Source organism: Serinus canaria, chromosome 4A, assembly GCF_022539315.1.
Source record: "Serinus canaria isolate serCan28SL12 chromosome 4A, serCan2020, whole genome shotgun sequence".
NCBI lineage: Eukaryota > Metazoa > Chordata > Aves > Passeriformes > Fringillidae > Serinus > Serinus canaria.
Genome location: NC_066318.1, coordinates 16888226 through 16913816, shown reverse-complemented (window position 1 = coordinate 16913816; position 25591 = coordinate 16888226). Strand labels below are relative to the sequence as shown.

The window sequence follows — 25591 nt, the reverse complement described above, 5'->3', positions numbered from 1 at the left end:
ATTTTCACAGAGGAAAATTCTAAACAAACCACATCTTTTATTCTGTGGAAGACCAGAAAAGCTGGCTGGCATTAGTGCAACACAAAGCAGGAAAGCCCAGTGCACCTTTCCAGGAAACCAGGAAACACCCCCAGGTTCTTTGTTCCTGCACCAAGGAAAGGGCAGGCCAGGCTCATTTCACAGTGCCATCTGCTGCTCAGCTCCAGCCTGCTCCACTGCAACTCCAGCATGGACACATTGCTCATGCACTACTGCCACTCCAAGAGAGAAATCACACAAAGGACAAGACTGATTTTCCCAAATTCAGGCATCCTGGCCTTGCCTCTGCTGTTTAGGATGGATGTTCTAAGATTCCACAGGATTAATCCAATTCAAAGGATACAGCAGAGGAGAGAGCTGCCCTTGTATTTGACATTTCAAATAAAACTATTTATCAAACAAAGATAAGGGAATGCTAGATTTCATACACAAGGAAGTTTAGACAGAGATTTTAAAATCACAAAGGTTGAGATCTTCATTCTGACAAGCTCTGGATTTATTTTACAGAAGCAAGTACTTTTTATGACCAAAAAAAAAAAAAAAGAAAAAAAAAAGAAATTAGATGTGGATCATGTACCTTTCCTTCTATTTCTGCGCTTTGCCCCTTCTTTTTTGTCTTTTGGTTTCACCACCTTCTTTTCTTCTCCAGACTCCCCATCACTCACAGTGAGCTTCTGCCTCAGCAGTCTGTGTCTGTATCTGGGCTTCTTGGATGTTTCTTCTTCCTCTGAATCTGACTCAGAATTAGCTTCTTCCTTTTCTGACTTCTTGTCTTCCTTCTCCTTCTCTCCTGTCACACAGAAGAGTCAGTACCACATGCATACCAGTCACTTTCTTATCTTACAAGAATTAAAATCTGAATAAATTTAGCCTAAATCCTGTGCTTTTCCAGGGAATTCCAAGCACCAACATATCAGTTTCCTCCCATGTTTAGCATTTCCCACTGCCTGAATGCTTGGAATGGCTGTTCCAATGGCTGTGTCAGCCAAATCTCTCCTGTGCACTTGCAGGACTCACTGTTCCGTATGGATAACAACCCCTCACAAACCCCCAGGACTTCTTAATTGCTTACAAAACCCAGACTACAACAAAAAAATAAACAAAGAGAAGACTAAAAGAGATGATAATCCCCATGACCACGCACGTCGGCTTTTAAGTGGCAACTACACATCAAAATCAGCAATATTTTTTTGCTGAGAATTTTAACAATCATCATTTTCCCAAGTGACCCTTGAAATCGTGCCAGGTGCCACAGCACCACTTTTCCCCAGATGCTTTTTGGTGCTTACCATCATCTCCTGTGGTCTCAGTTTGCTTTGCAGGTTTCTTCTTTCCTTCCTCCGGCTGCTCATCTGAAGACGTATCCTCATCAGAGGAAAGATTGGCTTTGATTTCTTCTAAAAGCATTTTCTTGGCAATTCTTTGAAGTAAAACAGAAAACACTATTTATTCCATTGTTCAAGTAAATCTATGAACGACAAGTGTAATCCTACACCATTCAGAACTTCAAAAAAAGGGCTGAAAGCTGAACAAAAAAAAAAGACACATGATGAAAAGTCATTGTGGCAAGACAGGATCTATCAGCAAAAATCTCACATTAAATGTAATGTGGTGACTTTTAGAAAGCAGGTTTGTAATAAAGCTTCTTAAAAAGAGAAGTTGCCTGCTTAAAGCAGACTTGAAATGGTTATAAAGTGCACAGACTTAGAGATTTCATTTTATTCATGGTCTATCTGGATAACTAACCACAAGCACTTGCCTTACAGCAGCTCTTGCAAAAACCCTTCTGTGTTTATACCCAAAAATTTGACCAACACTACAGGACCTGAATTTCAGATAAAAATCATCATCTTATTTCCTGCTCCACAAACTGTCCACTCAGCTCTCCATGGTTTCACTGCAGAATAAGTTTCCAGCCAATGCACAAGTGACTATGGAAAAATTATTTCTTTACATGCACTTGCAACATAAAAATCTTCTGAGTCTACCCAAGGCAGGTATGCAAAAAGCACCAGAAAATAGTGGACTTAGAGTACTTGTACTTCCAGGGGGAAAAAAACCAACCAGATCTTCCTCGTATAACTATCAGGAATACTACAGTCTTCTTTCATCCATTTTAAATGAAATATGTGTTTCCTAGGTGAAACCTCATCTGTCTTGCCTTTTGGGAGAATTAATGGATGCTGTGTGTACATAGTTCAGGATGGGAAAGCTCTCACTCCAGTCAAAACAACAGCTCAAAAGCCATGGAACTGAACCACAAGCCAGCCTTCACTTGGGAATGGCAAAGGAACAGGAATCTCACAAGCAAAACTTCCCATCCACCAGAAAACTGAGCTGCTGCTTCTATGGAGCACTAAAAAATGGGCTTCTAACAATCAGTATTTCATTTTCCAGCCTGCAATGTGTCCCTAAAACATAATCATTTTTCAAAGGCACTCTTCCCAAGCTATCCTTCCTGACACTCCACACAGTATTTTATAATTTTTGAGCAACAGTGCAGTTTTAACAAACGCTCTTGCACTAATTTATATTCAGTCATTATTAAAAGATGGAAGCAAAATAGTTTAATAAACATTTCAGATTGTTCAGTGAGCCAGACCATCCATCAGCATCCAAAACACTCCCTCCTCCCCCTCTCTCTTGAGAAGAAAAAGCTGATTAAAACTTTACCAAGCAGCACCCTTGGAGAACTTTAATTCCCCATCTATCAAGAAATCGCAGCATGAACCCAAAGAAAACTTACTAAAGTCCCCAGATAAGTAACATCCTCTTCCAAATGCTTTTTGCATTAGGTCCTCCCAGAGGATATTTGGAAAAGGGATTTAGGATTTGGTTAAATGTTGATTTTTTTTTTTTTTTAACCCAGCAGACCATGTGTAACAGCAGCAGAAATAAACAGCTCCTCATATAAGAAACTCAGATTATATTTCTTCCATCTCTTAATGGTCAGAATTTTTTCTTCAAAAGGAAACTGCTTGGAATGTCACAGGCTGGCTTCCCTTGAACAGCTTTTAACCTAAATTATTAACCTTGACTCCTACTCCAGAAAATGCAGAGAGCAGTGGTCTGGCTGCTCTTCTTGTTTAATAAAAACCCAGAGTTTTGGAAGAGGAAAAATCTAAAAGATCTGAAAAAAAAAAAAAAAAAGAAATTGAATCCTGAAGTCCTACCTTTGACTTATTCTGGCAAGTGCATTAGCAAAGTTAACAGATCTTCTGGATGGCAATACTTACCTCTACACAAGTCACCTTTAAAAGGCTGACTTTGGTTCTTAGCAAAACAAGACCTTCATTTTCATCTGTTCTTTAATGAAGTATCTGGTTTTTTAAGAGCTATAGGAAACAGCAAATGTATCTAACACCTAAAAAGACCATGCACAAAACCTACCATCTCATTTTCCTATTAATCACCAGCATAACCAACCACCAGACTGGGTAACCTGATTAGTTTCTAATTATTTGTAATAATACTGATTAAGAAGTTATTGCTGTGATAGACAATAAGTCCTGTTTTTTATCTAGGATAAAGACTTAACCACTTGCAACCAAACTGAGATGGGACTGTTTGTTAGTGAGAAAAGCTGCATTTCCTTCAATGCATTTACTGGTGTGAACTCAGGCCAAAAAAGTGAGACATTATTATGGTCAGGATTTAAAAGAAGCCCATTTTTAATTAACTACACATCTGATAGGAATGATCAGTGTAAGCAATATCAGACCCAAAGAGATTAGGCCTTGTAAATGCACATTGACAAATGACTGATGTAACAAATGGTTTACATGAATTATTATAAACTGAGTACAGGACTCTGGAAGCTGGGTTTAAATTAAACCACAATAGATGTTGACCAGGATAACACATCATATTTCTATTTTATGATAAAACCCATTTAAAGTCACCAGGTTTCTCAGCTAAGAAACTTCACATGGTAGCTTTAACATTTTAGTATGTGCATTAATAGCAGTAAGAAAAACAACCCACGATAGTGTGAAAATTCCCTCACTCATATTCTTCTAGAGAAAACCAAGGAAATCCAATGGGACTGTAATATTTACTCAGGTCAAGGATATAAAAGATTCTTGGCCATTCAGATGTAACAGCTGAGCACCAGCAATGGATTTAGTTAAGAGGCACAGAGAGCCATATGACCTCCAGCACAGGGTTTCAGGCAGTAAAAAAACAAAGTAAAAAATAAAATAGTATTTTAAAATCCCTGCATTTTACTCTTTCTTGCACTGATCTGCTGAGACCTTGAGCATGTCATGCTGCCCCACTCCATCTTATCTAAATTTATGGTGACATCTGTATGAACACACATTTAGCCAGTGCCTCACAGAATGGGGCTGCAGCCTCAACCAGGACACACAAAGCAACTAGAATAAAATGATAGCACACATGCACAGTTCTGTAGCAACTGGGATTTAAAGATATTCCCCATTTGTAAGAACAGCCCCAGCAGAACACATTTCTAAACAATGAATTGATTACTATGGATTTTTTAAGTCGTGCTAAAAGAAAAGAGTTTTCACAAGAGACAGACTGGAAATCACCCAGGGGTTGCTTGGTTACACTGCAGGACTACTTTAAAAGCTCCTTCAGACCTTGCAGCAAACTGGAACAGTAAGTGCAGCCTCTCATGCTGTGGAGTTAAGCCCCCATGGTAATTTGCACCACTCTTGTTCAAGAATTTTACAGTGCCAGTACAGTGGGATTGTTCAAAATCTTGGTGAGACAATGCTACCACTGCAAAAATCTTTTTTCTTAAAATGCCATGATTTTAAATTTTCGTTCATGACTGTGATGTTTTATTACCAATTAGATTCCATCAACTCACACTCAGTGTTCATAAATACCTACTAATTATATGTAGAAGTAAGGTTGCCTGAAACAAGCCCTTGGGTGGGGAAGGATGGCGGGATGTGGCTAATAAAAACCACTAGAATTCCAGCTAGAGAACTCCTGCTTTAAATGGGCCTTCAGGATACTACTAGAAAATTCAGAACCCTTTAAAATATATTTTAAGACATCAATATTTGGATGAAATGTCATACATGTCTAAAAAAAATGAGTGAAAACTGCCAAACACTTTGTTCTAAATACTGTGCTGTCTTTGTTGGAAGAGGCTGATTTTCAAGCTGTCAGAGTTGGATTAAATTAAATGCTTGGACAAGAAAAACGTTTTACAAAAATTTATTGTAACCATCAAATACTTAAAGGCATTCTGCATTTAATACACTATTAACTTCTTAATAAACAGAACTACTGCAAACATATCAAACAGTACCATTTAAAAGATCAGAAGGACCAATAATAGTTACACAACAGAAGATGAAAGCATACAGCACTGTATAGCATAGTATGACCCACTTGGATATTGCATTTTGGCAAAAAGATGATTTCAAGGCTATCAATATTCATGTCATGCACATCCCCAGGTATGCAAATAACAGAACATCTAAACTAGAGACTTGCAAACAGGAGAGTTCCCACACTACAAACACCCAGCAGGTACCAGGTACCCTCTTTGGCCTGGAAGAAAATAGGCAACTTCTCTGAATCAGTAGGTAAACTATTTAAACACTTTGTGTTGAGTAAACAGAAGAACAACTTTTTAACTTCTCGAAATTTGTTCCATTTTTTTACAGTTTATAGCTCTGATTTTGGTGCCAAGTACAACACATGATGAAGGTAAAGTCAGACTGCATTACCAGTTAACATGTCTGAAGGTTGACAACACTGTTTATTGACAAAATACCTCCCCATCTCATAAATAGATGTTCAAAAGGTCTCCTAAATAAAATCTTAACAAAGAGGCAGCTTTAAAACAAAGTACAGAAACTGATTTTTAAAGCCCAAATTTATATTACTGTTTGTTATCAATTAGGTTCATTTATTTCCCAATATAGCTCTTAATCTAAATCATGATTGAGTTCTGTCAGAAATGTTTGTGCAGTAAATACTGAATTTCTGACAAAAGTGTATTGGTTTAGTTAACCAGAAACTCACAACCACAAAAAGAAAAAAGAAAAAGAAAAAAATGAATTAAAACAGGACTGAAATTAAAGCATGATTTTAAATAAATCTTGTTACACTGAAGTTTACATGTTCTGCTTATGACCCTGTGCTGTCAAGTCCCTAAAAAGCATCTTTCTTTAAAGAGCTGAATTACTGGGTTAAATTTGATGACTGAAAACACACAAGAACTAATTCAGCAGCAGCATTGTGATGCCAAACTGAGGTCCTCAAAGGACAGAAAACAGTGTTTTTAAAATTTACTTCAGCCACATCTCAAAACATACAACTCTGTGAAACAAGGATTCCATATTCTAAACTAGTAAGGCTCAGAAGCAGAAAAAGACTCCACCAGCAACTGGTCCCACACATGCTACATGGCCAAAACAACAACAACAAAAAAATCAGTTTCTGAAACACTGTATAAAAATTTGTTGAGCAGCTCATCAGTCTAACTACAGTAACTTCCAAAAGAACCTGTGGCTCCAGTTGAGTGACACTTCATGTTGTGCATTTAGGAAATGAAGCTTTTACATTTCTAGCCAGGCTGATTTTGACAGCTACAATGGTACTGGTAAAATATGACATGTCTCAGCTAACTGTATCTTACAGTGACTCTTTTTTATTAAATTCCAAACTGAAGCAATACATATAAGCCACAATTCTGAAAATATCTATGCAAAGACTTAAAATATATAATTAGTCTCTTTGATACCAATTGAGCCTATGCACAGTGCTTATAGAATCATGGCCTTAACTCACATTATTCACTTCAGGTACTTTTTAGTGGATTAAAACTCAGTTAAATTAACAGCTGAAAATATCTAATATGGTTTTTCCCACATTTGTGCTTTCTCTTTATTGAGAAAAGGCGTTTCAATTAGAAAAGCATATTAAGCAACAGTAATAACCAAATTCATTCTGAAAATATTGCAGCACTGCATACTGCACAGATGTACTGTCCCCTTCTACTCCCCACAACTAGCTGAAATTCACATTTAGCAGCAGCAGCTTTTGCCCTGCCTGCATGATCCCTGTCCCCACCCTCCCACAAGCAGCCGGAGCCACAGCGGGACAGCGCTGCAGCGCTTCTGGAACACCCCCCAGCCAGGTGTGTCAGCTACCACTTCTAAACATTTGCTTTGCATTCCTGGCTCTACCACTTCTAAACATTTGCTTTGCATTCCTGGCTCTGGGCCTCTGTTTTCTGGCCCCATGTTCACACTTGCAGGAGGCCCGTGAGCGAGTCTTTACCGGGCAGGCAGCCGTGCTTTTTACCACCTGCTTGCTCCTCCGTTGCGCCGGCTCGCGCCCACGCCTAGGCTGTGCTCTAATCGTTTTTAAGTCCTTATGGAGGGTATCATACCTATTCTCAGGGTCGTCATCATCATCATCTTCCTCCTCCTCCATTGGGATAGTCCTTGCTAGAGCATCTCCCTCATCTCCTGAAAAAAAAAAAGCCCAACAGAAAACTTTAGTAAGTGTAAATACAAGAGTAAACAATAGTTGACAGCACAATAAACAATACAAGGTATGAACTGCATTTCTATCAACAATCCCCATTTGAAAACAGCTTGGTGATACCACTTTTCTACCAGTTACCTGTCTTGACAAACAAAAATAAATCTTTGTGGTGCTGTTCGCAGGGGTCCCAGGACAAGGGAAGGGACAAGAATCTTGACCCCATGTTTCAGAAGGCTGATTTACTATTTTATGATATATATTATATTAAAAGAAAATGATATATTAAAACTATGCTGTAAGAATGGAAGAAAGGATTTCATCAGAAGGCTAGCAAGGAACAGAAAGGAATGGTAACAAAAGCTCATGACTCTCAGGGAGTCTGAGCCAGCTGACTGTGATTGGCCATCAACTAGAAACAACCAACATGGACCAATCAAAGATGCACCTGCTGCATTCCACAGCAGCAGATAATTATTGTTTTTCTTTTCCTCTGAGGCTTCTCAACTTCTCAGGAGCAAAATCCTGGCAAAGGGATTTTTCAGAAAATATCACGGCAACAAATCTTGTTTTTTCAGTTTTGCTCACTACTACCTGCAACTTGTTCCTAATTACACACTGCAAATTTGGGATTTTACACCACAACATAAGAGACTAAATGCTCTACTCAGGAATCAGAAATAAGTTCCCTAAGAAGTTATTTGCTCTGTCAGAAGCTCACGAGTGAGTTTGTGCAAACTGAAAAGAAGGCACAACAAACAGAGGACAGAACTGCATCCCAAGCCTGTGGGTTGCCCTGCTGCCAGGAGGGAAATACTGGAGAACACCAACCCTTCCTATTTTTGCTTTCACACTATGAGTGTGTGTAAAGAGTTGTATTTTGAGAATTCCACATGCTATCCTTACTGCAAATATCCAAACTCAGCAGCACTACATGGCACTGTCTCGTGTACAAAGGACATCAAGACCAACAGTGTGGGACATGTGGCAGAGAAGGAACAGCACAGTGTGAATCCTGCCCTGGAGCTCCTCTGCACTCTCCTGGCTGGATTGAGGAATCTGGATTGTTTCTAGCACATTCCCAGGCCTCTCTCCTTGCTTTTTTTCTCTTTTTCATCTTGCATGCAAGTCAGACAAATCTGCTAGGCAGTGAAATTAAGGGAAAGAAACCTCACAATCCCAATGAGCTGAGATCCCCCCATTCATAATTTCTGTTTATTTTTTATCTGTGGGGACTGGAGGACTGGATTACCACTAGGCTGTAAGGGGCACACTCCAAGGTGATCACAGAAAGTCTCTCATGTAGATAAATAAAAGTATCCTTGGTTGGTTAAAACAGATCTTAAGTCTAATTCCACAATCAATCTACAACACACAGCTTATTCAGACACAGAACAGACTATTTCATTAATTCACCTATTAAACCAAAAGCAAACTGCAGACAAAGGCCACATTCTTCTCCTCTGAAAATACACTAACACAGGCAGAATTTCACAGAATGAAATGATAACTAAAGCTGAATGAGACATCTGGACATGCTCTACTCCAACTCCACCTTCAAAGCAAAGCTAACTCCAAAGTCAGGTCAGTTACCTCAGGGTCTCGGCCAGTCAAGTTTTGAGCATTTCCAAGGACAAAGATTCTGAAGTGCAGGAGGGCAGCCAGGTCCAAGCTTTGACCATGCTCAGTGTAAGAATACTCCAGCATCTCTATCAGTTTTCCCTGATAAATGCTGTATCCACTGCCTCTCATCCTTTGGGCACACATCCAGCCCAGCCCCCCCTAAAGCTGCCCGTGAGGTGATTTGCAGACAGAAATGCAGACACTCAATTTTTAGCATTCTGTCTGCAGCCTAAAACAAGCCACTTTTCTCTCAAACTCTCCTGTCAATCATGCCACACCACAACCTTGTTCAGTTTGTACCCTGCTATCCATCTCTCCAATAATGACCTAATCATTCCATTGTGACCTACAAATGAAACAGCTCCCAATGCCTCAGACAAATTCTTCTGACAAATTAAAACCACCTTTCACCTCCTGGGCCATTTCAATGCCAAGTCCATGAACTGTACATGAGCAATTCAATTGTTAAGGCATTTTCACTGATGGTTCAGTGGTGCTGAAAACTGTCACTGAGTGCCATCAATTAACTGTCTGTAGGAGAGTTTCAATGGCTGTGGCAGTGACCATATGCAAAAAAACCAATTTGTTACTATGCAAATCATGAATTATCTGCAATCTCCCCCAGCTGTGACATCACTGGGGAAAACATTGATAAGGCAGCACTCATGGAAAAGCCTTAAAAGTGCCAGTATTATCTGCACATATGAAAACAATGGCAGATTTCTAAGTAGCTGTTCTAAGCCTACATGGCTCTTGGGAGGCATAAAAATCATCTACTTGATTTTTAAATGTGTATCGCAATGCCACAGGTCTCCAGCATCACCTCCAGTGCACAGACAGGAGGTGATAAATGTGAGTTCACATTATCTACTATTTTTATTACCTACTCCTTCCAACCAGCTACTGCTAGGTAGTCCCTGGGCAGGTGAGGCAAGGGCCAGGCTTTGGAAAGCTGGACTGCAAGGCAGTACCTGTTGTAAATATTGCCTGGAGTTTCCAAAGCACCTGCATTTACAGTGACATCATTTTTTCCCTCAAGGCACAAGCTGCACAATCTGAAGTTGTGGAATCTCACAGCCACAGAATAGTTTGGCTGGAAGGGAACTTTACAACAGGTGCTTTCAAATCCATATCAGAAAACCCGCCAGGCTGCAAACACTTAAATGTATCATTACCAGCTGATGAGGGTTTTTTGCTTCTAGATTATTAAATGTCACCCAAATTAACAACTTTGGCACACCTGATGACTGACAAAATCCTGCATCAGCAGACAGCATCAAGCTTTCAGTCACGGGTCTGATCTTCTGCTCGTCGCTGCTTCCGTCGCCTGTGGAATTCTGATCATCATTTTCCTCCTTATCAGACGGGGAAGAGGAAGTGACAACCACCTTCTTTTTTGCCACCTTCTTTTTTAAGTTGCTCTTTTTACTTTCTTTTACTGATCCTCTTTTAACCTTTTTCTTAGTGTCTTCATAAGACTCCTCATCAGAAGAGGATGAGTCATTCTGTTCTTTCTTGGAAATCTTCTTTTTGTGGCTTATTTTCCTCTTTTCTTTCGTTTCAGTTCGTTTTTTACGCCGCATGGCATCATCATCAGAACTCTCCTCTTTTTGGGGAGATTTCTCAGTATCAGAGGATAAATCAATGTGTACTCTTTTAGCTACTCTCTCTCTCAATTTTCTCTTTTCTGTAAACACAGGTTCCTTTTTAATTTTGTCGTTTTCAGAAGAATTGCTACTTCCTTTCTCTGCAGATGACTTATCAAGATCAGATGAGGAATCGTCTTGTTCTTTCTTGAAACCTTTCTTTTTTAATTTTTCAGATTTCTTTGCTTTGCTTTCTGATCCTTTTTTGTTCTTGAGTCTGTCTTTTGAAGACTCCAACTTGTGCTCTTTCTTTGCAGATTTCTCAGTACTCTCAGAAGAAGAATCATCCTGTGCCTTTTTCTTTTTCAGATCCTTCTTCTTCTTAACTTCAGGACTCTCCTCTTTTTCCAGTGAAGACTTCTCAGCATCAGATGACTCATCCTGTTTTCCCTTTGCAGATTTTTCTTTTGAGTCTCTGCTTAGCTTGTCCTTAGCAGCTGACCTCGTACCCATTTTTTTATCTTTAGGAGAGTGATTAATTTCCTTCTCTGGAGAAGACTTCTCACCATCATCATCTTCTTCAGAAGATTTACCTCTCTTCTTCTTCAGATTTACCTTCCTCTTACTGCTTACTTTTTTCCTCTGCTCTTCTTCAGAGGAATCATAACTATCATCTTTTCTTGAGAATTTTTTCTTCGGTTTCTTTGCAGCCTCAATTTTACTCAACATTTGTATCTCTTTTTCCAACTCAGAATCATAGTTTGAAGAATCAGAGTAGTCTTGTCGTTTCTTTTTAGCAGCAGCAGCATTTTTGGCTGATTTGCCTCTTTTAGCATCCAAATCTGAACCGGAACTGGAACTCTTCCTTTTTCGTTTCCCATTTTCATCCTTTACTGGTTGACTCTTTTGAAAATCCGAACTCTTCTGATTCTTTGCTGGTGCTTCACTGTTGCTCTCGCTGTCTGAGGAGCTGCGACTCATCATCCCTGCTTCTTTCAGGACAGCTGGCACCTCATCAGAGTCTGAGCTGTGATCTAAGTCATATGGCTTTTTGGATTTGGAAAGTTTGTTAGGACTGGGACCATCAGCAGCGCTGTCAGAAGTATTTCTTTTATCGTTTTTCTTCCTGGGTTGCTTGGATGCTTTCCTCTTCTGTTTTTCATTGCTCGTGTCATTGCTGTCCTCTTCTGAGTTGGATGTCAGGGGGCTGATGTCCGTGGGGCGCCTTAGTGGGGTGGTCTTGACACGCGGTGACCTCCGGAGATCCGAGTCCTCCACGGGCACGGCGTCGTTCTCTGTGGAGGGCTCGCTGCCGGCACTGTGGTTCTGTTTTCCACAATCAGAATTTGCTGCCCCAGGTTGAGATGCATCAACCTCTTTAGATTCATCAACCTCTTTAGATGCATCAACGTCTTTAGATGCATCAACCTCTTTAGATGCATCAACCTCTTTACTGTCCTTTCCTAGGCTGTTGTCCTGATCTTCAGCTTTAACTGTGGACTCCGAAAGGGAAACAGGAGTCAATTTTACAATCAGTTCTTTTGTTCCTTTAGCCGACGATTTTAGCTTGGTACCACCTTTGGTGTCCTTCACAGGAGTGTTCACTTTTGTATTTGAATTTGGAGCCTCAGGATCTGCTGCTGTGTTTCCACTGTCCTGCTCATCTGACGGCATCTGAATCTCCATAGCAGATTCCAGAGTCTCAAAAATATCTTCAGGAACGGAGGAGGGGATGGACACGATATCCATGTCTAAAGCCTCTGTACTGTTGGGCTCATACTGCGGTTCTTCATTTCTGCCAGACTTTTTCTCTTCCCCAGGAGCTGCCTTGTTATCTGTCTGCTCCACTGAGGGAACACTTTGATCCATGGGCTCATTGTCAGGCTGCTCCGACACGACTTTTTTCGGTGTCTGTGCGGCGTCATCCTCTTTTAATGCCACATGTTCCTTTCCTTCATCTTTTTTCACCTCATTTTTTTCTGGTCTAACCTCGTTTTTTTTCTCTTTGGTATTTTTCTCTTTGATTTTAACATTCAATGCTTGAATCTCCAGGTTCAGGCCTTCTTCTAGTGACAGATGAGCTTTTTTCATGTCACTCAGCACAGATTTAAAAGCTTTCAGCTGGCACAGTTGCACAGTTGGGCTTATTTCTACATTTTCTGCAGCATTTTTCAAAAAGCTTACAAAGCTAGAATTCAGATTTGTTGTAGTTTCAATCAGTTTTTTTGTTTTCTTAAGCAAGTCTTTTGGCACCATTAGTGCTTTATAAGAATATGTTAGTGAACCTGAATAGGAATTATCTAATTTTTTTTCTTCCCCATTACAATTTGCGTTATTTTTCTTTGGAGAAAACTTGACTGTGTGGTCATATATTTTACTTTTTTCATTTTCAACTTTCATCTTTTTTTTGTTTTGTTGAAGTAACTGTTCTAAATTTTCAAAGACACTGTCACATGCAGTGACCAAGTCCAACAAAGGCTCTGGATGGCAAATATAGCAGTGCCACTGGTTGTTTTCATCCAGGATGGTCGAGAGCTCCTTGCGGCCCAGGTTGCGCAAAATGCACTTTTTACAGAAGGCGTTATGGCAAAAGTCACAGCAAATCAAATTTCCACCTTCAGCACACCACCTGCAATGAGATTGAGAAAGGTAAGAGTTTTGTCTCCACGCAAGGTGACACATTATTAAGTTCACATATTTAAAAATTCAGGTGATGAACAGATATCCATTACTTGAAGCTGTTACTGAAAAGCTCACTGGAGAATTGCCGAGTCAGAAAATTCATGTTTTAGATTAACAGAGCTGAAAGGGTCAGGAATTTTTAAACAGAATTTCAGCATTGATTTGTTTAAAGAAGAGAAAAAATTAATTAAATCTTATTTTCCCCGTTTCTTCTGAAAATCTGTGATTTATTTTACAGCAAAATTAATGAGCTTCCGTCTTTCTAGTCCTAACTCATATATTACTACTGCAGTACACAAAACTGAAAAGTGGTGGACAATAAGCTCATAGAAACCACAGACTGCACAATTTTTACTGAATTACACATTTAGATATTTGACATAAGGACAGAGAAGTTCTTTGATATTTCAAAAGTGGGAGATGCATCTGAAGAACTGAGTTTATCAGGCTCACAAAGTTTACAATGTCAGATTTTAGCACTATCTTCAAGGAGCTAGGAAGGTGGCATGTTATTTAACTAGAAATGTGATCTCTTACAAGTGTTTCTTATTAGATTTCTTTAAAAATATTTTCCTCTTATTACAAAAACAAACAGTTAAAAAAATCATGAGGTTCAGTATTTCTTGCTGACAAATAATTGTTGATTCAGCTCTTATGTACTTGTGTTTACTTGTCAATAATGTCACAACAGCAAGAAAAAAGACCCCCAAATCAGCAGAGCTGTGGGTGTTCAGTCTCTGTACACTTGCCCATTTTGCACACACTGCAGTTTTTGTACACTTGCCCATTTTGCACACACTGCAGTTTTTGCACACACTGTAGTTTTTGCACACACTGCAGTTTTTGCACACTTACCTACACTGTTCATCCATCCCATCTGAATCACGACTGATGTCATCACTCATGTAATATTTGTAGCAAGTCTGTAAAGAAAGAGAGAGGACAAGGAATTCTTTATTAAATCTCTTCAACTGGGCTTCAGCAGTTCATTAGATTTCAGCATGCATTAGAAGCAAGCCAGCAAAAGCAGCAGCTGCAAGGTCTTCAGCATTGTAAGCCTTATACATTTGTTTAAATCTAAAAAACATCTTTCATGGTTCCAAACCATTACTTATTTAGATGGCTCAAAGTTTGTTGGAAAATTTAACAGGCTTTTGTTAATGGCTGCATATTTGTGTATTTTAGAACATCAGTTGAATACTTCTCTCCAGTCTGAATGATTCTTCCATCTATTTCCTAGGTAAGTCAACACTACATCCTCCCTGACACAATTAATCCCACATAAATTACAACCTTCAGCTGGATACTCCTTATGTTACCATCTGATGCCATAAAGCTTTAGATTAAAAAGTCTTCAGCATTTATCATGATGTTAACATCCAAGAATTCCATTTCCAGGTGCAAACAAAGCATTATCATTTGAAAATTTGGTAATGGTAATAAAAAAAATACAAATGACTCAGCCAGGAGTACTGATGGCTTCAGCTGCTGAATTGCTGACACCAAATTTTGAAGGTCGGTGTCATTTTTTTTCCCAGCTATTACTGAAGAATGCTCTCCCAGACTTGCAGCTCTACTTTGAGCAGGCATTAATACAATTCAGAATGCAGAAGAGGCCTCATCATCTGAACTGACAAGGATGATGCCCCATTATCTGGAACAGACTTGCACATCTGTTCAACTAAACTATCCAAACAACCAAAATCATCATAAAACCCCAGTATAATCTGATGTTTAGAAACTTAATGGAACATTCACAGCCAAAGGAAAAGTTTCTCAGGTATGGGACTTTTACCTAAGTAGGAGAAAAATAAGGGCAGAACTAGGCAGAGAAATAATGGAAGAGCTGGAGATGAGGGGCTTCCATTTCTCACTCTCACATTCAAATAAGGCCAGGCTCAAGTCAGTAAAACCAGAGAAAATCAAGGGGAACAACTCTTGATGTAATTCAGGTAGCAGAGCTCCCAATCAAGAGCTGCTGTTGAGCCCAACAGCCTGACCAGGTTCCAAAAATGACCCAGGTCACTGGTCACACTGCAGGAACATGGGTGTGCAAGGCCAGGGACTCCAGTGGAGGTGGGAAAAGGTCACCTTGTGAGCTGATTTTTCTAAAGCACATTTTGTATAAGAAACAAGCCAGAATGCAGAGAAGAACCAGCCTAGATGGACATGGCTGAGTTTGTAACACTAATGAGGAGCTGGAGAGGAGGAGGAGGAAGAGGAAGAGCAGGGAAATGCTCCATGTACATTATAACACAGAACAGTATCTCTATTTTTAGCAATATCTTATAACTACAAAATCTCCACCACTAGAGAAATATGCAAGAGAGATCTCTGCAGCCCTTTGAAAGTTAACAGAGGTCTCCACAGCAGGAAGCAGGGACATTTCCTTCCTGCCCTGTCCCACCTCTTCCCTCTGCTGCCAACTCAGGGCCTGTGTGGAGCCACCAGGAAGCCACACAGCTGAAGACTCAGATTATGGACTAGACCAGCATTGCAAAGCTGCCATAGCTTAAAACAGTCCAAAAGCTGGCAGAAATAGAGATGGCTTTGAAGCTGCTTTTCTGCTCCTTATTTCAGTGCTGTTTTACATGGAATGTTTTACCAGGAGCTGCAGACTTGAAGCTGTTCTTAAAATACATTATGAGTAGGCAGAAATTTCAGACAGATCGTTTTACATTAAAAATTCACCAAGATTGTACCCTTAAAGCTGTAGAAGTAAATAACAAAGAAACCACCACCAGTTTAACTGGCATATAAGAAAAAAGAAATATGAACTCATCAGTATATTTGCTTTTTTTCCCTCCTTTTATTTTCCTTAATTGTAACAGCTAATGACTGAAAGCTTTGTCAACTAATGAAGAAGAATTACTCCCACAAAAATCCCACCCAAACCAACTTATATGACATTTTGAAACAAAACCAAACAGAACTGTTTACCACATACCTTACAAATAAGTACTTTCAGTGTAGGGTGTCTATAAATGGAATCCTTTTGAAAATGGTTCACCTGCTGCCCACAAGCTGTACAGCTCACAATTCCATGGAGTCCTTCTTCTAGGGAGAGGATTACAAACAACACATTAATTGTCTTCATTCTCATTTAAGAAATCTGAATATACCTATTGCATTTTCTTGCAATATTCTGGCCTGTCAGGTTTTTCATAGGCCTTTGTTTCTGCACCACCCAGCACCAGAGAAATCTTTCTGTAATCATTTGCCATTTTAAGACTGAATTTTCCCCTGATGTTTATGCTGCACTTGGTCTCAAGGCACAATTCTTTCCCTTTGAGAGGTTTAAGTTGGGTTAACTGGTCACCTCATGGAAACACACCTAAATTAGAGTCATCACTAAAGTTCCTTCAGAGCAGCTCTGATATTCTGGACAACCTTCCCCATTTAATCTTATTCAACAAATACCACTGCAATTTATGTTTGTATTATGATATTTATTTAACAGTTTTAGCTTCTCAAAGAAAAATACAGAAAACTGATAGAAAATGCAAGTAAACCCTGTAATAGTGACTGAAAAACATTTTCTCACGTTTTGTTCCCTTCTTGCCAGTGGTTTTTGGATTTTTCTGAAACTACTTTTGCTGTAATCCACATGTTCTCCCCATGCTGATTGCTCCCATGGTGTGTGCACCACCCTGCTGCTGCATCTACATTTGGTCAAAAAAGCTTTTTTTTTTAACACCCACCCCCCATTTCACTTCAGAAGGGATGAACTTGGGCCTGGCAGGCTCACTCCATGCCAGACTCTTAATTAATACTTGGAGATTTTTTTTGTTTTCAACAGCAGAAAAAGGAAAATCACTGGTGAAAGTTCTGCACTTCCAAAAGGCCAATTTGGATCAAGCAGATACAGGTTTGGTAAGAGATCACTGAACTGTGACTTGTCCTTTGCTGTCATGCTCAGTGATTAAATTAATAAGGAAATTAACTCAAACAGTTGAATTTAACGATTGCAATCTGAGTACAGAGCCTGTATTTTTTCTTTTTTTTAATTAAATAATCACTACCCCAGAATAAGAACCAAGCTCCAACACCAGCATGTTAAGGAACTAAAGGAACATTCTCAGGACACAGTACACGCTCCCAGCAATCTGCTGCTGAAGCACAACCTCAGATGGCTCAGGGGGCAGTGAAACAGCTGATCATGCTCCTAACTCAGTGAAATTCTGGATACAGGATGTGTTTGCACCCTCCAGCCATTCCTGACTGCACACCCTGCAGACCCTGTGGACCTGCAAGCCCCTCTCAGGAGCTCCAAACCAGCTCAAGCCCCACTTTCAAATGCTGCTGTGATGAACTCATCCATCCCATCACACTCCTCAGGAAAGAATCCCACATTCTGCAGCACAGAATGCAAGGCTGACACACACCACAGTACTTAACCTGCTGCAGGAATCACTGAGGGGCCCAGCCAACCCAGGGAGAACATGATATTCCCTGGCAAGCCCTGAACCTCCTCCCTCTTTTCCACAACCAAGGGGATGCACTACAGCCTCCTTCCTCAAACCTGCAAGCTGGCACCAGGAAAAGAGAGAATTTATGAGGCAAACCTTTGTAAACCATGTTACTACTAAATGATGATGATCCAAAGAAATTAAACTACCACTAATTCATTAATACAGAGAGACTACTTGGTTAAAACCATTCCTAACAGAATTTATTAGCAAAAATACAACCACACTGCAGACACAAAACTTAAAAATAATGACACAGTGCCTCTTACAGTCTTAGGTAAGAGCATGTGCATGCTAGAAAGGCCAGAGTTCTGCTTCTACCTCTATTTCTAATACACACAGGACATATAGTTCCTACTAGAAATGCAAATATTTAATAGATATATTTATGTCAGGCATAGTACATGAGTAACCAGTCCAGACACACAAAGGATGGCCTGCAAATTCCCTAGGGATGGAGATTAAAACAGCTGGAAGGGCACAGCTGTCCTGGGGATACAGACACAGGCCACAAAGCTCAAGCACAAGTGTCTCATCTTTTTAACACTGTACCCCTGAAGAGTTCTGGTGGACCATAGGTAGAATTGTTTGAAGCACAAATGGAAAAAGCATTCTTATATGAACAGGACATCTTGCATGAATAAAACAGAACTGATTCCCAGAGTTGGTAATTTAGAGAAAACATCAATGCTCCAAAAGTCACTGACACCACACAAGGCCAGGTGGATGCACAAGCACATTTCTACAGTCATATTTCACTCCCCTTCACCCACAGCACTCCATAAATTACTTTAAAGGAGAGCAAGGATCTCAAATGATACAATGGGAAGGATGAAGAGTGTGTGCAAGAGCTGTTTGTATGAATACCCTGAATACTGCTGGAGGTGTGTGAGCTAAGATATTGCAGTAGGGTTAACAAAAGTATCTACCTTCTAATTGGCTATGTTATACATAATCCTCCCTCCTTTGCTTTTGGGGGAAAAAGAGAAATTCTTTTCTGTTAGTATTATAATCTACCTAACTTCTCAGTTTTAGCAGCAGCTATGGAAAACCAGCTGACACAGTAGCTTTTCAGAGGCAATCCTTAGAAGGGCCCACTGGTAGGGAATTTCCCACAATTTCAAAGCAAAAGAAAGAGGTCATTATATTGTTTGAGGGTTTAGGACTTTTCTTAGCTCACTGATGGATAATCTGCCCATACATGTCCCTGCTCAAACATGGTTGCTTTCCTGGTCAGTCAGTGAATGTTCCTGTATCAATGGTGTTCAATTCCTTTAAAAAAGGAATACCTGTAACACCTGATTGCAACCAAGCAACTGCACCTAATGAAGCATCCTATACCTATTGGAAATAAGGAGTTTCATGGGAACTAATCTTAGCTTTCACTGCTGCATTGCAGGGGCAGCAATGGAGGCTAATTTCTATCAGCTAAAATCCTTAATGAACAAAAAGCCAGAAGAGTGGAGGTATTTTTAGGATAATTTATCAGAAATATGGACAATTTTTAGATGTACCAAATGTGGTCATAAGCAACAATTTAAACCCGTTTCAACAGATGTTTTAAATTGTATTTACCTCCACGCTTTTTGGGAGCTTCAGGTTTCATTTTAACGGTATTTCTGCTTCTAAATTCAGGCCCTTTAAAATCATCTTTGTCTTCATTCAGCACTGGCTCAGGCTGTACAACCACTGTACCTAGAATAATTTTATTTAGAAATTGGAAACCATTACACATCCAAGTGAAGTGCAAAAGTTCTGATTAATAAAGCCAACAAAAAAAAAAAAAAAAGAAAAGAGAGCAATTTGTTGACTAAAACTCAACATAGTTTTGAATGCACAGATGTTCACAGAAAAAAAACAAAACCAAACCAAAAACCCAAAACCAACACCACACATTTCAAACTACCTCTCTGTTGTAACTGTAGGACAGAAGCCAAGGACTGAATGGGTTGAGGAGCAAATTCTGCTCTTTGTGCTCTGCTGTGGCACTTGCATGACAGGACTGTCACACTGCTGGGGGTGCAGGACAGGAACTTGCTACCAATAAAGGACATCACTTCAACCCCTCAAAACCCTATGCTCCTCTCTCTTTGCCCCCTTCTATTCAGTTCCCCTCATCTTCATTTATTTCAGTATGAAATGCACAAAAAAGCAATAGAATAAAACCTGCTTTGTCTTTAACAGTATTCAAAATCTGATGTTTTCATTTAAACAAAGTACTAATCAAAATTACATGAAGGAAAAAACACCTTTCCTATTTAAGAGCCCAGTTTTGTTGTGAGGACACTGAAAATAATCTAATATTCTGAAAAAAATCATTTTAGAGTGACTGCTCTCAATACTGCTACTCACACAGTGAACAGCAGCAATTTTTCCTGTAACTTTCATAGAAAAGAAATGGAGGAGATTAATCCAACTCACACTGCAGCTAAGAGCAGAGGGATGCAGGGCCCAGCTAAGAGCAGAGAGATGCTTAAAAATAGATCCAATAATGGCATTTTTCCCCCCAGAGTTAGTTTTGCTTTTGTTGATCTACTTGCTAAGAACCCCAAAGACAGAACAGTAAGACCTCCAAGTGACAGAGCTTGAGACTCCTGCAAAACAACAGAATAAATAATTTCTCCTCTTTTGTGATGGTTTTATAGAGATATCAGCAGGCACTTGAAATTAAGCCACCAGCACATCCACAGATTAAAATCTGCTGGGTCCCAAACTGAAAGTGCTCAGGTTCCTCATTTTGTGGGCAGGAAACCAACAGGACCTTCAAGAGGCATTTTACTGATAAATGTGCATTCTAGTGAATTATTTATGCTGCATCATACTCTTGGATAATTTGCTGAATTCAGAAACAAAAATAAAGAAAGACATGACCTACCTTTAGGCAAGCTTTGCATATCTACATCATTCTCTGAGTTCTCATTTGAAATATCTTCATTTACAGTTTCATCTGCAATTTGTTCATCATCTGACCCAACATATTTTGTTACAACTGTAGGTTTCCTGCATAGACAGAAAAAACCCCATGCTCTGACAAACAGTACAAACTGCAATTCAGGTAAGCTTTGCAGGCAAAACACCATATGAACTGTGAAAACTAAGTTCTTTTTAAATTAATTAAAGACATTATGAGCTGGGATGCTCCAAGTTATTACTATACAATTGTAGGATAATTTTCTGGTTTGGAATAGGATTTCTCCCCTCCCATGTGAAATAGAAGTATATACTAATAAAATATTTTTGTTGTAAAATCTAGGGGTGATGTATTTTTAAGAAAGTCACAGTTCCAGGAAAGAAGTCTAAATGATACACAGGTGAATGTCTGCTCGTGAATTTTATCCATCATTCCAGGTTTAACAGGCAGCACAAACAGAACACACAGATATTAGCAAATTACAAAAAGCATCTTGGCAGAAGAGATGCTTGCAAGAAAATGAAGGAAATGCAGAAAGAAATGAAAAAGCTGACTACTGAACAAAAGGATCAGCTGACAGAATTCCACACAAACAATATACACTGAATCCATGAAAATGAATGAATTTACCATGTCAGGATGGAGAGAAAATAATACAAAATATGGAGCAAATTTTTCAGTAGTCTGAAGGCAAAGTATGAACTACTGCAGGATACAGGCCAAGCATGAACTACTGCAGGATACTGGTTTTGTTAATATAAGGTACAGTATGGTAAATGGATGAGTGAAAATTCCTTTAGTGATAAGACAGGATCAAAACACAGGACTAAAGAAAAATATAAAGAGTTCAGCAGGACACTGGATTCAAAAGATGAGAGAGAAACTAAAGCCAAATATAAAATCACACTTGCAAATATGGCATCAAGACAAACATAAAAAGGAGACTGAAGAATATTAATTCCAGCAGACATGATAAAATAAAGCAACTCTGATAAAAAGGAGAGAGAAAAGAGATACAGACTTCTAAAGAGCAGTACTAAGGCAGCTGTTGAAAGCTCAACTCCCTGCACTGCTCACTGGGATGTAATAAAAATCACAGAGGACAGAATTTGAGTAAGCACCAGCTGAGAGCAGATGAGGAGGAGTTTGACTGGACTAAGTCTGCTCTTACTTGGGACACAAATGATTTGGTTCCTTAGGTTCAAGCAGTTGCTAAACAATTCACTCCATACTTTATAGATAAAGAAGGAAAAAGAAAAAGCAGTTTCTGCACAGGACAACTCAACAGCATAGTCTGATGCTGCACTCTCCCAGTACTGAAGCACATAAAACTTTTTTTTCTGTATGACCCAAATTACATTTTGGGAAAAAACCTACATGTACAAATAGCAAGACTGAAGGGACTCTTGTATAAACTTCTTTGTCCTGAAGATATGGAATAATCTTGTCTTTGTAAATAATAATCAAGCTTTAGCATCTTAACCTTTCATCCTGAGAAATGGTTTGAATTTAAAATGCACTATGAGGCATTTGTTTCACCAGCACTCCATAACTTCATGGATTTTAACCAAAAATATTTTATACAGTTCACCCACTTTTCTATAGCTTCCCACACCCAAAAACTAATTTATTTGTTTTTATTTTCCAAACCAACCTTTTGGAACGGGATGATCCTAAGGATTTGGTTCTTTCTGAAGAACTACTTCCCTAGAAACAAGGAAAAAAAAGTAAAAGTCAACACATTTATATCCAAGGGAACTGTCAAAAACCAGTTTCTTGCATTAACTAGAAACAACTCAGAAATCACAGGGTCCTTATAAAAAATAATTTAAAAAGAGCAGCAGGAAAAGCAGTAACTACAAGTGACAATTTCTACATTCATGCCAGTTCAGTTCAACTGAATCTCTGGAGTTTCAGGTCAGGAGTCAGCAGCTCACACAGGTTCGGGAATGCTCTTCTTGCTGAGTGAAGAAACCATCCCTTGTCCAACACACCCTTGCAGAGGGCTCTGGCACTCAGGAGGAGCAGCAGCCTGCAGCCACAAACTGCCAGCAGAACAGACTCTTGGTGTGTGGCTCATGTGCCAGAAAGCACTGGCTGCCTTCAGAGCACAACTGATTTTTTCAATTGTTTTTGCATTCAGATCACAACTAGGGCTAGGCAGTTGAAAAAACCTGAATTTACAGTAGTAAAGGCAAGCTAAGGCCTGACACTGGCACTTGTGCTTTCTCTACAATGTTAAGATCTTGTCCATCAGAATATCTCCAGTAGGAGGACAGAAGTAAGAAATACCACATGAAAAATTTCTGCTCAGTTTACCATAGATCCAGTGTGCCCATTTTAATGGTTTTTCAAAAAGGAAGCATATTTGCCTAAAGAATAACTGTTATCTGAGTAACTGGTGAAGGGGGATGACATTTAATGGGGGCTTCTGACAGTATTAATGAAGTATTTATTGCAAAAGCAACAGACTGAACTCAGCCACTGTGCACCAGACATGCAACTAGAATTCAAAAGCATTTTTATTCCTACCTCGTCCCTGTTGTTCTCCATTGAAGCTGGACTTCCTTTAGGTTCTCTACTTTTACCTATGGAGAGAAATTCAAGGAGTCCATTGAAATGCAAGGAACATCAGAAGTTCTTCACATTGCACATCACAGCATTGTTTATGCTTCACCTGGACAGAGATAAATGTGACTTCCAGAGACAACTGGTGCACAACAGAAAAGACATTCCACTGTGTGGCATAAATTTTACAGAAATAATTCAGAAATCCCTTTCAGTTCAGTCCCTGGGAGCCTTGCTGTTGGTGAAGAAATACTGAAGCACCGCAAGTGCAACTGCATGCAGAAATAATATCATTGGTGCATTTTTGCTATCACTAAGAATTCACTACAAGTATTTTCTCTCACACATCTTGACATAAGAAACAAAGTATTTCATCTGGGATCATTGGAACCACACACAAAAATCCCATTTGATCCAAGTTCTGATGAGAATTCCTATTTCTCAAGCTTGGGAACTGTGGAATACAAAGCCTAAAGACCTGCAACCTGCTGGCACCTGCTCCAATCCACCAGTCTGGGAAATGGAAGGGCAAGTTTGGAGTTCAGTGACTGAATGATTCTTGCATGAAGTCGCTCCAAAAGTTTAGGGACAGCAGGATTCTAACAGATGCTACTGAGTAGGAAGCATAATTACAGGATTATCAGGATTATTTGTGATTTTTAACAGAAGACTACTAGCACTGCAACTTCTCTATCCTTCAACTTCAGTTTTGGGGAACACCAAACTATTTATTTCTACACTTTGAAAAAACTGAATCACTTAGAGAATTCAGGGCTGGATATTTGACCTCTGCAGAACTGAGTAAATTGCAGGGAAAATCATCCAGCCATTTCCACATGTGAAGGAGGAAACACAAAATGGAAGCAGACAATGTCTGTGGCCTTTTTAAGTACCTGAAACTTCCTCTCTGGAATATTACAGGCATTCCCTATTGTGCAGGAGGAACCTGATATGTGGAAGGAAGGTGACATTTCTGCTGGAGCTTGGATACTGCCCACCTTCTACTCTTGACTAACTTTGCCCAAGTGATAAACCCATGGAAAATACCAGCTTGGAGAGCTTGGCAGAGCTTCCCCTGCTCTGGCAGCCCCAGTGAGTGCAGACTCTGCACTCAGACTGGCAGCCTGATGCACATGTGCTATTCCAAAAGCAGCTGAACGTGCTGCAGTGCCAGTTTCTCCCTGTGCCCACTGCAGGGCCCCCTGTGCTGCAACCACCCCCTCCCAGCTCAGAGCTGACCTTGCTGCTCCTGCCCAGCCACTCCAGGGCTGTCAGGGAGCAGAGATTCCCCTGGGACTGCAGCTCCACTCTTGGAACAAGAGCAGGCAGGCTGGCTCTCCTGAGCTCTCCGTGACTCTGCTGCTGACAGCCATGCAGTGGAAAGGAGGAAGACATCCAGTGCCAGTGCAGAGGGGATAAAGAACATTATTAAGGCTATAAAGCAAGTATTGCTTCCTGTTTTAACTGACCTCTGTGTGTGGCAGGGACAAAAGATTAGGGTATGAAGTAATATCAGCTAATAGCCAACTGATTTCTAACAGCCAGCCTTCCTGGGTCACACTAACCCACCTTCATCATCATCTCCCTCCTCACAACACTCTACCCAACAGTTCACACATCCTCCAAATGCTGGAACAAAACAAGATCTCTTACTAAATAAATCTGATTTGGCCCCAGTCACATCCATAACTTCTGCTCATAATGAGCACCCTCTGGATTAAAAAAAAAAAAAAAAAGGCAAGCACAGTTGCTAAAGACATTTTTGTTATGCACAGAACATTGGGAAGGGAAGGAAATTTGCATAGTAAATTCTGGCATTCCCAATATTTAAGTGTTTAATCCTGACTCTTCAACTTTAACATGTTCTCTTAGATCTCAAAACCAACACTAAAATATATCTGCTCTGAATTTGCAAGTGTCTTCATTTCAAAGACAATCTGTGTTTTACGGCAAGGAACCAAATGCTAATTTTTATGTACAGAGGATAAAGGGAGAATTCTTTTTCCCAGTGTGCTCCTCAGAAAAATTTCACTTTGAGATGCATCTACAACACAGTTTATTTTACTGTTCTGCTGAAGCACCACAAGAGTAGTTTCTTTTTCCCATGCTAACAGTTCTGTTTGATGCAGCCATGAGGAGGTGAGTGTCACAGGCAGCAGACTCTCTCTCTAAACAAAACATTAAAAGATAAAAACTGCAAGCCAGAAAGCCCATGGAAGATATTACTGAAGACAACA

General features: G+C 39.7%; 1 protein-coding gene across 6 annotated transcripts in view; it reads right to left on the bottom strand.

Moving 5' to 3' along the window:
* ATRX (ATRX chromatin remodeler) overlaps nucleotides 1–25591 on the bottom strand; it is a 68477-nt gene that overhangs the window by 31034 nt on the left and 11852 nt on the right. For 5 of the 6 annotated variants that reach the window (XM_030228700.2, XM_050974583.1, XM_050974582.1 and 2 more), the window contains 10 exons: nucleotides 23319–23374; nucleotides 22441–22493; nucleotides 20751–20875; nucleotides 19451–19570; nucleotides 16354–16463; nucleotides 14262–14329; nucleotides 10379–13353; nucleotides 7421–7499; nucleotides 1329–1459; nucleotides 617–829 (listed from right to left, as the gene is read on the bottom strand). In XM_030228700.2, coding sequence (XP_030084560.2) covers nucleotides 617–829; nucleotides 1329–1459; nucleotides 7421–7499; nucleotides 10379–13353; nucleotides 14262–14329; nucleotides 16354–16463; nucleotides 19451–19570; nucleotides 20751–20875; nucleotides 22441–22493; nucleotides 23319–23374 — 3930 coding nt within the window. The remainder of the gene's footprint in view (nucleotides 1–616; nucleotides 830–1328; nucleotides 1460–7420; nucleotides 7500–10378; nucleotides 13354–14261; nucleotides 14330–16353; nucleotides 16464–19450; nucleotides 19571–20750; nucleotides 20876–22440; nucleotides 22494–23318; nucleotides 23375–25591) is intronic. The other variant, XM_050974581.1, reaches the window with a different exon arrangement.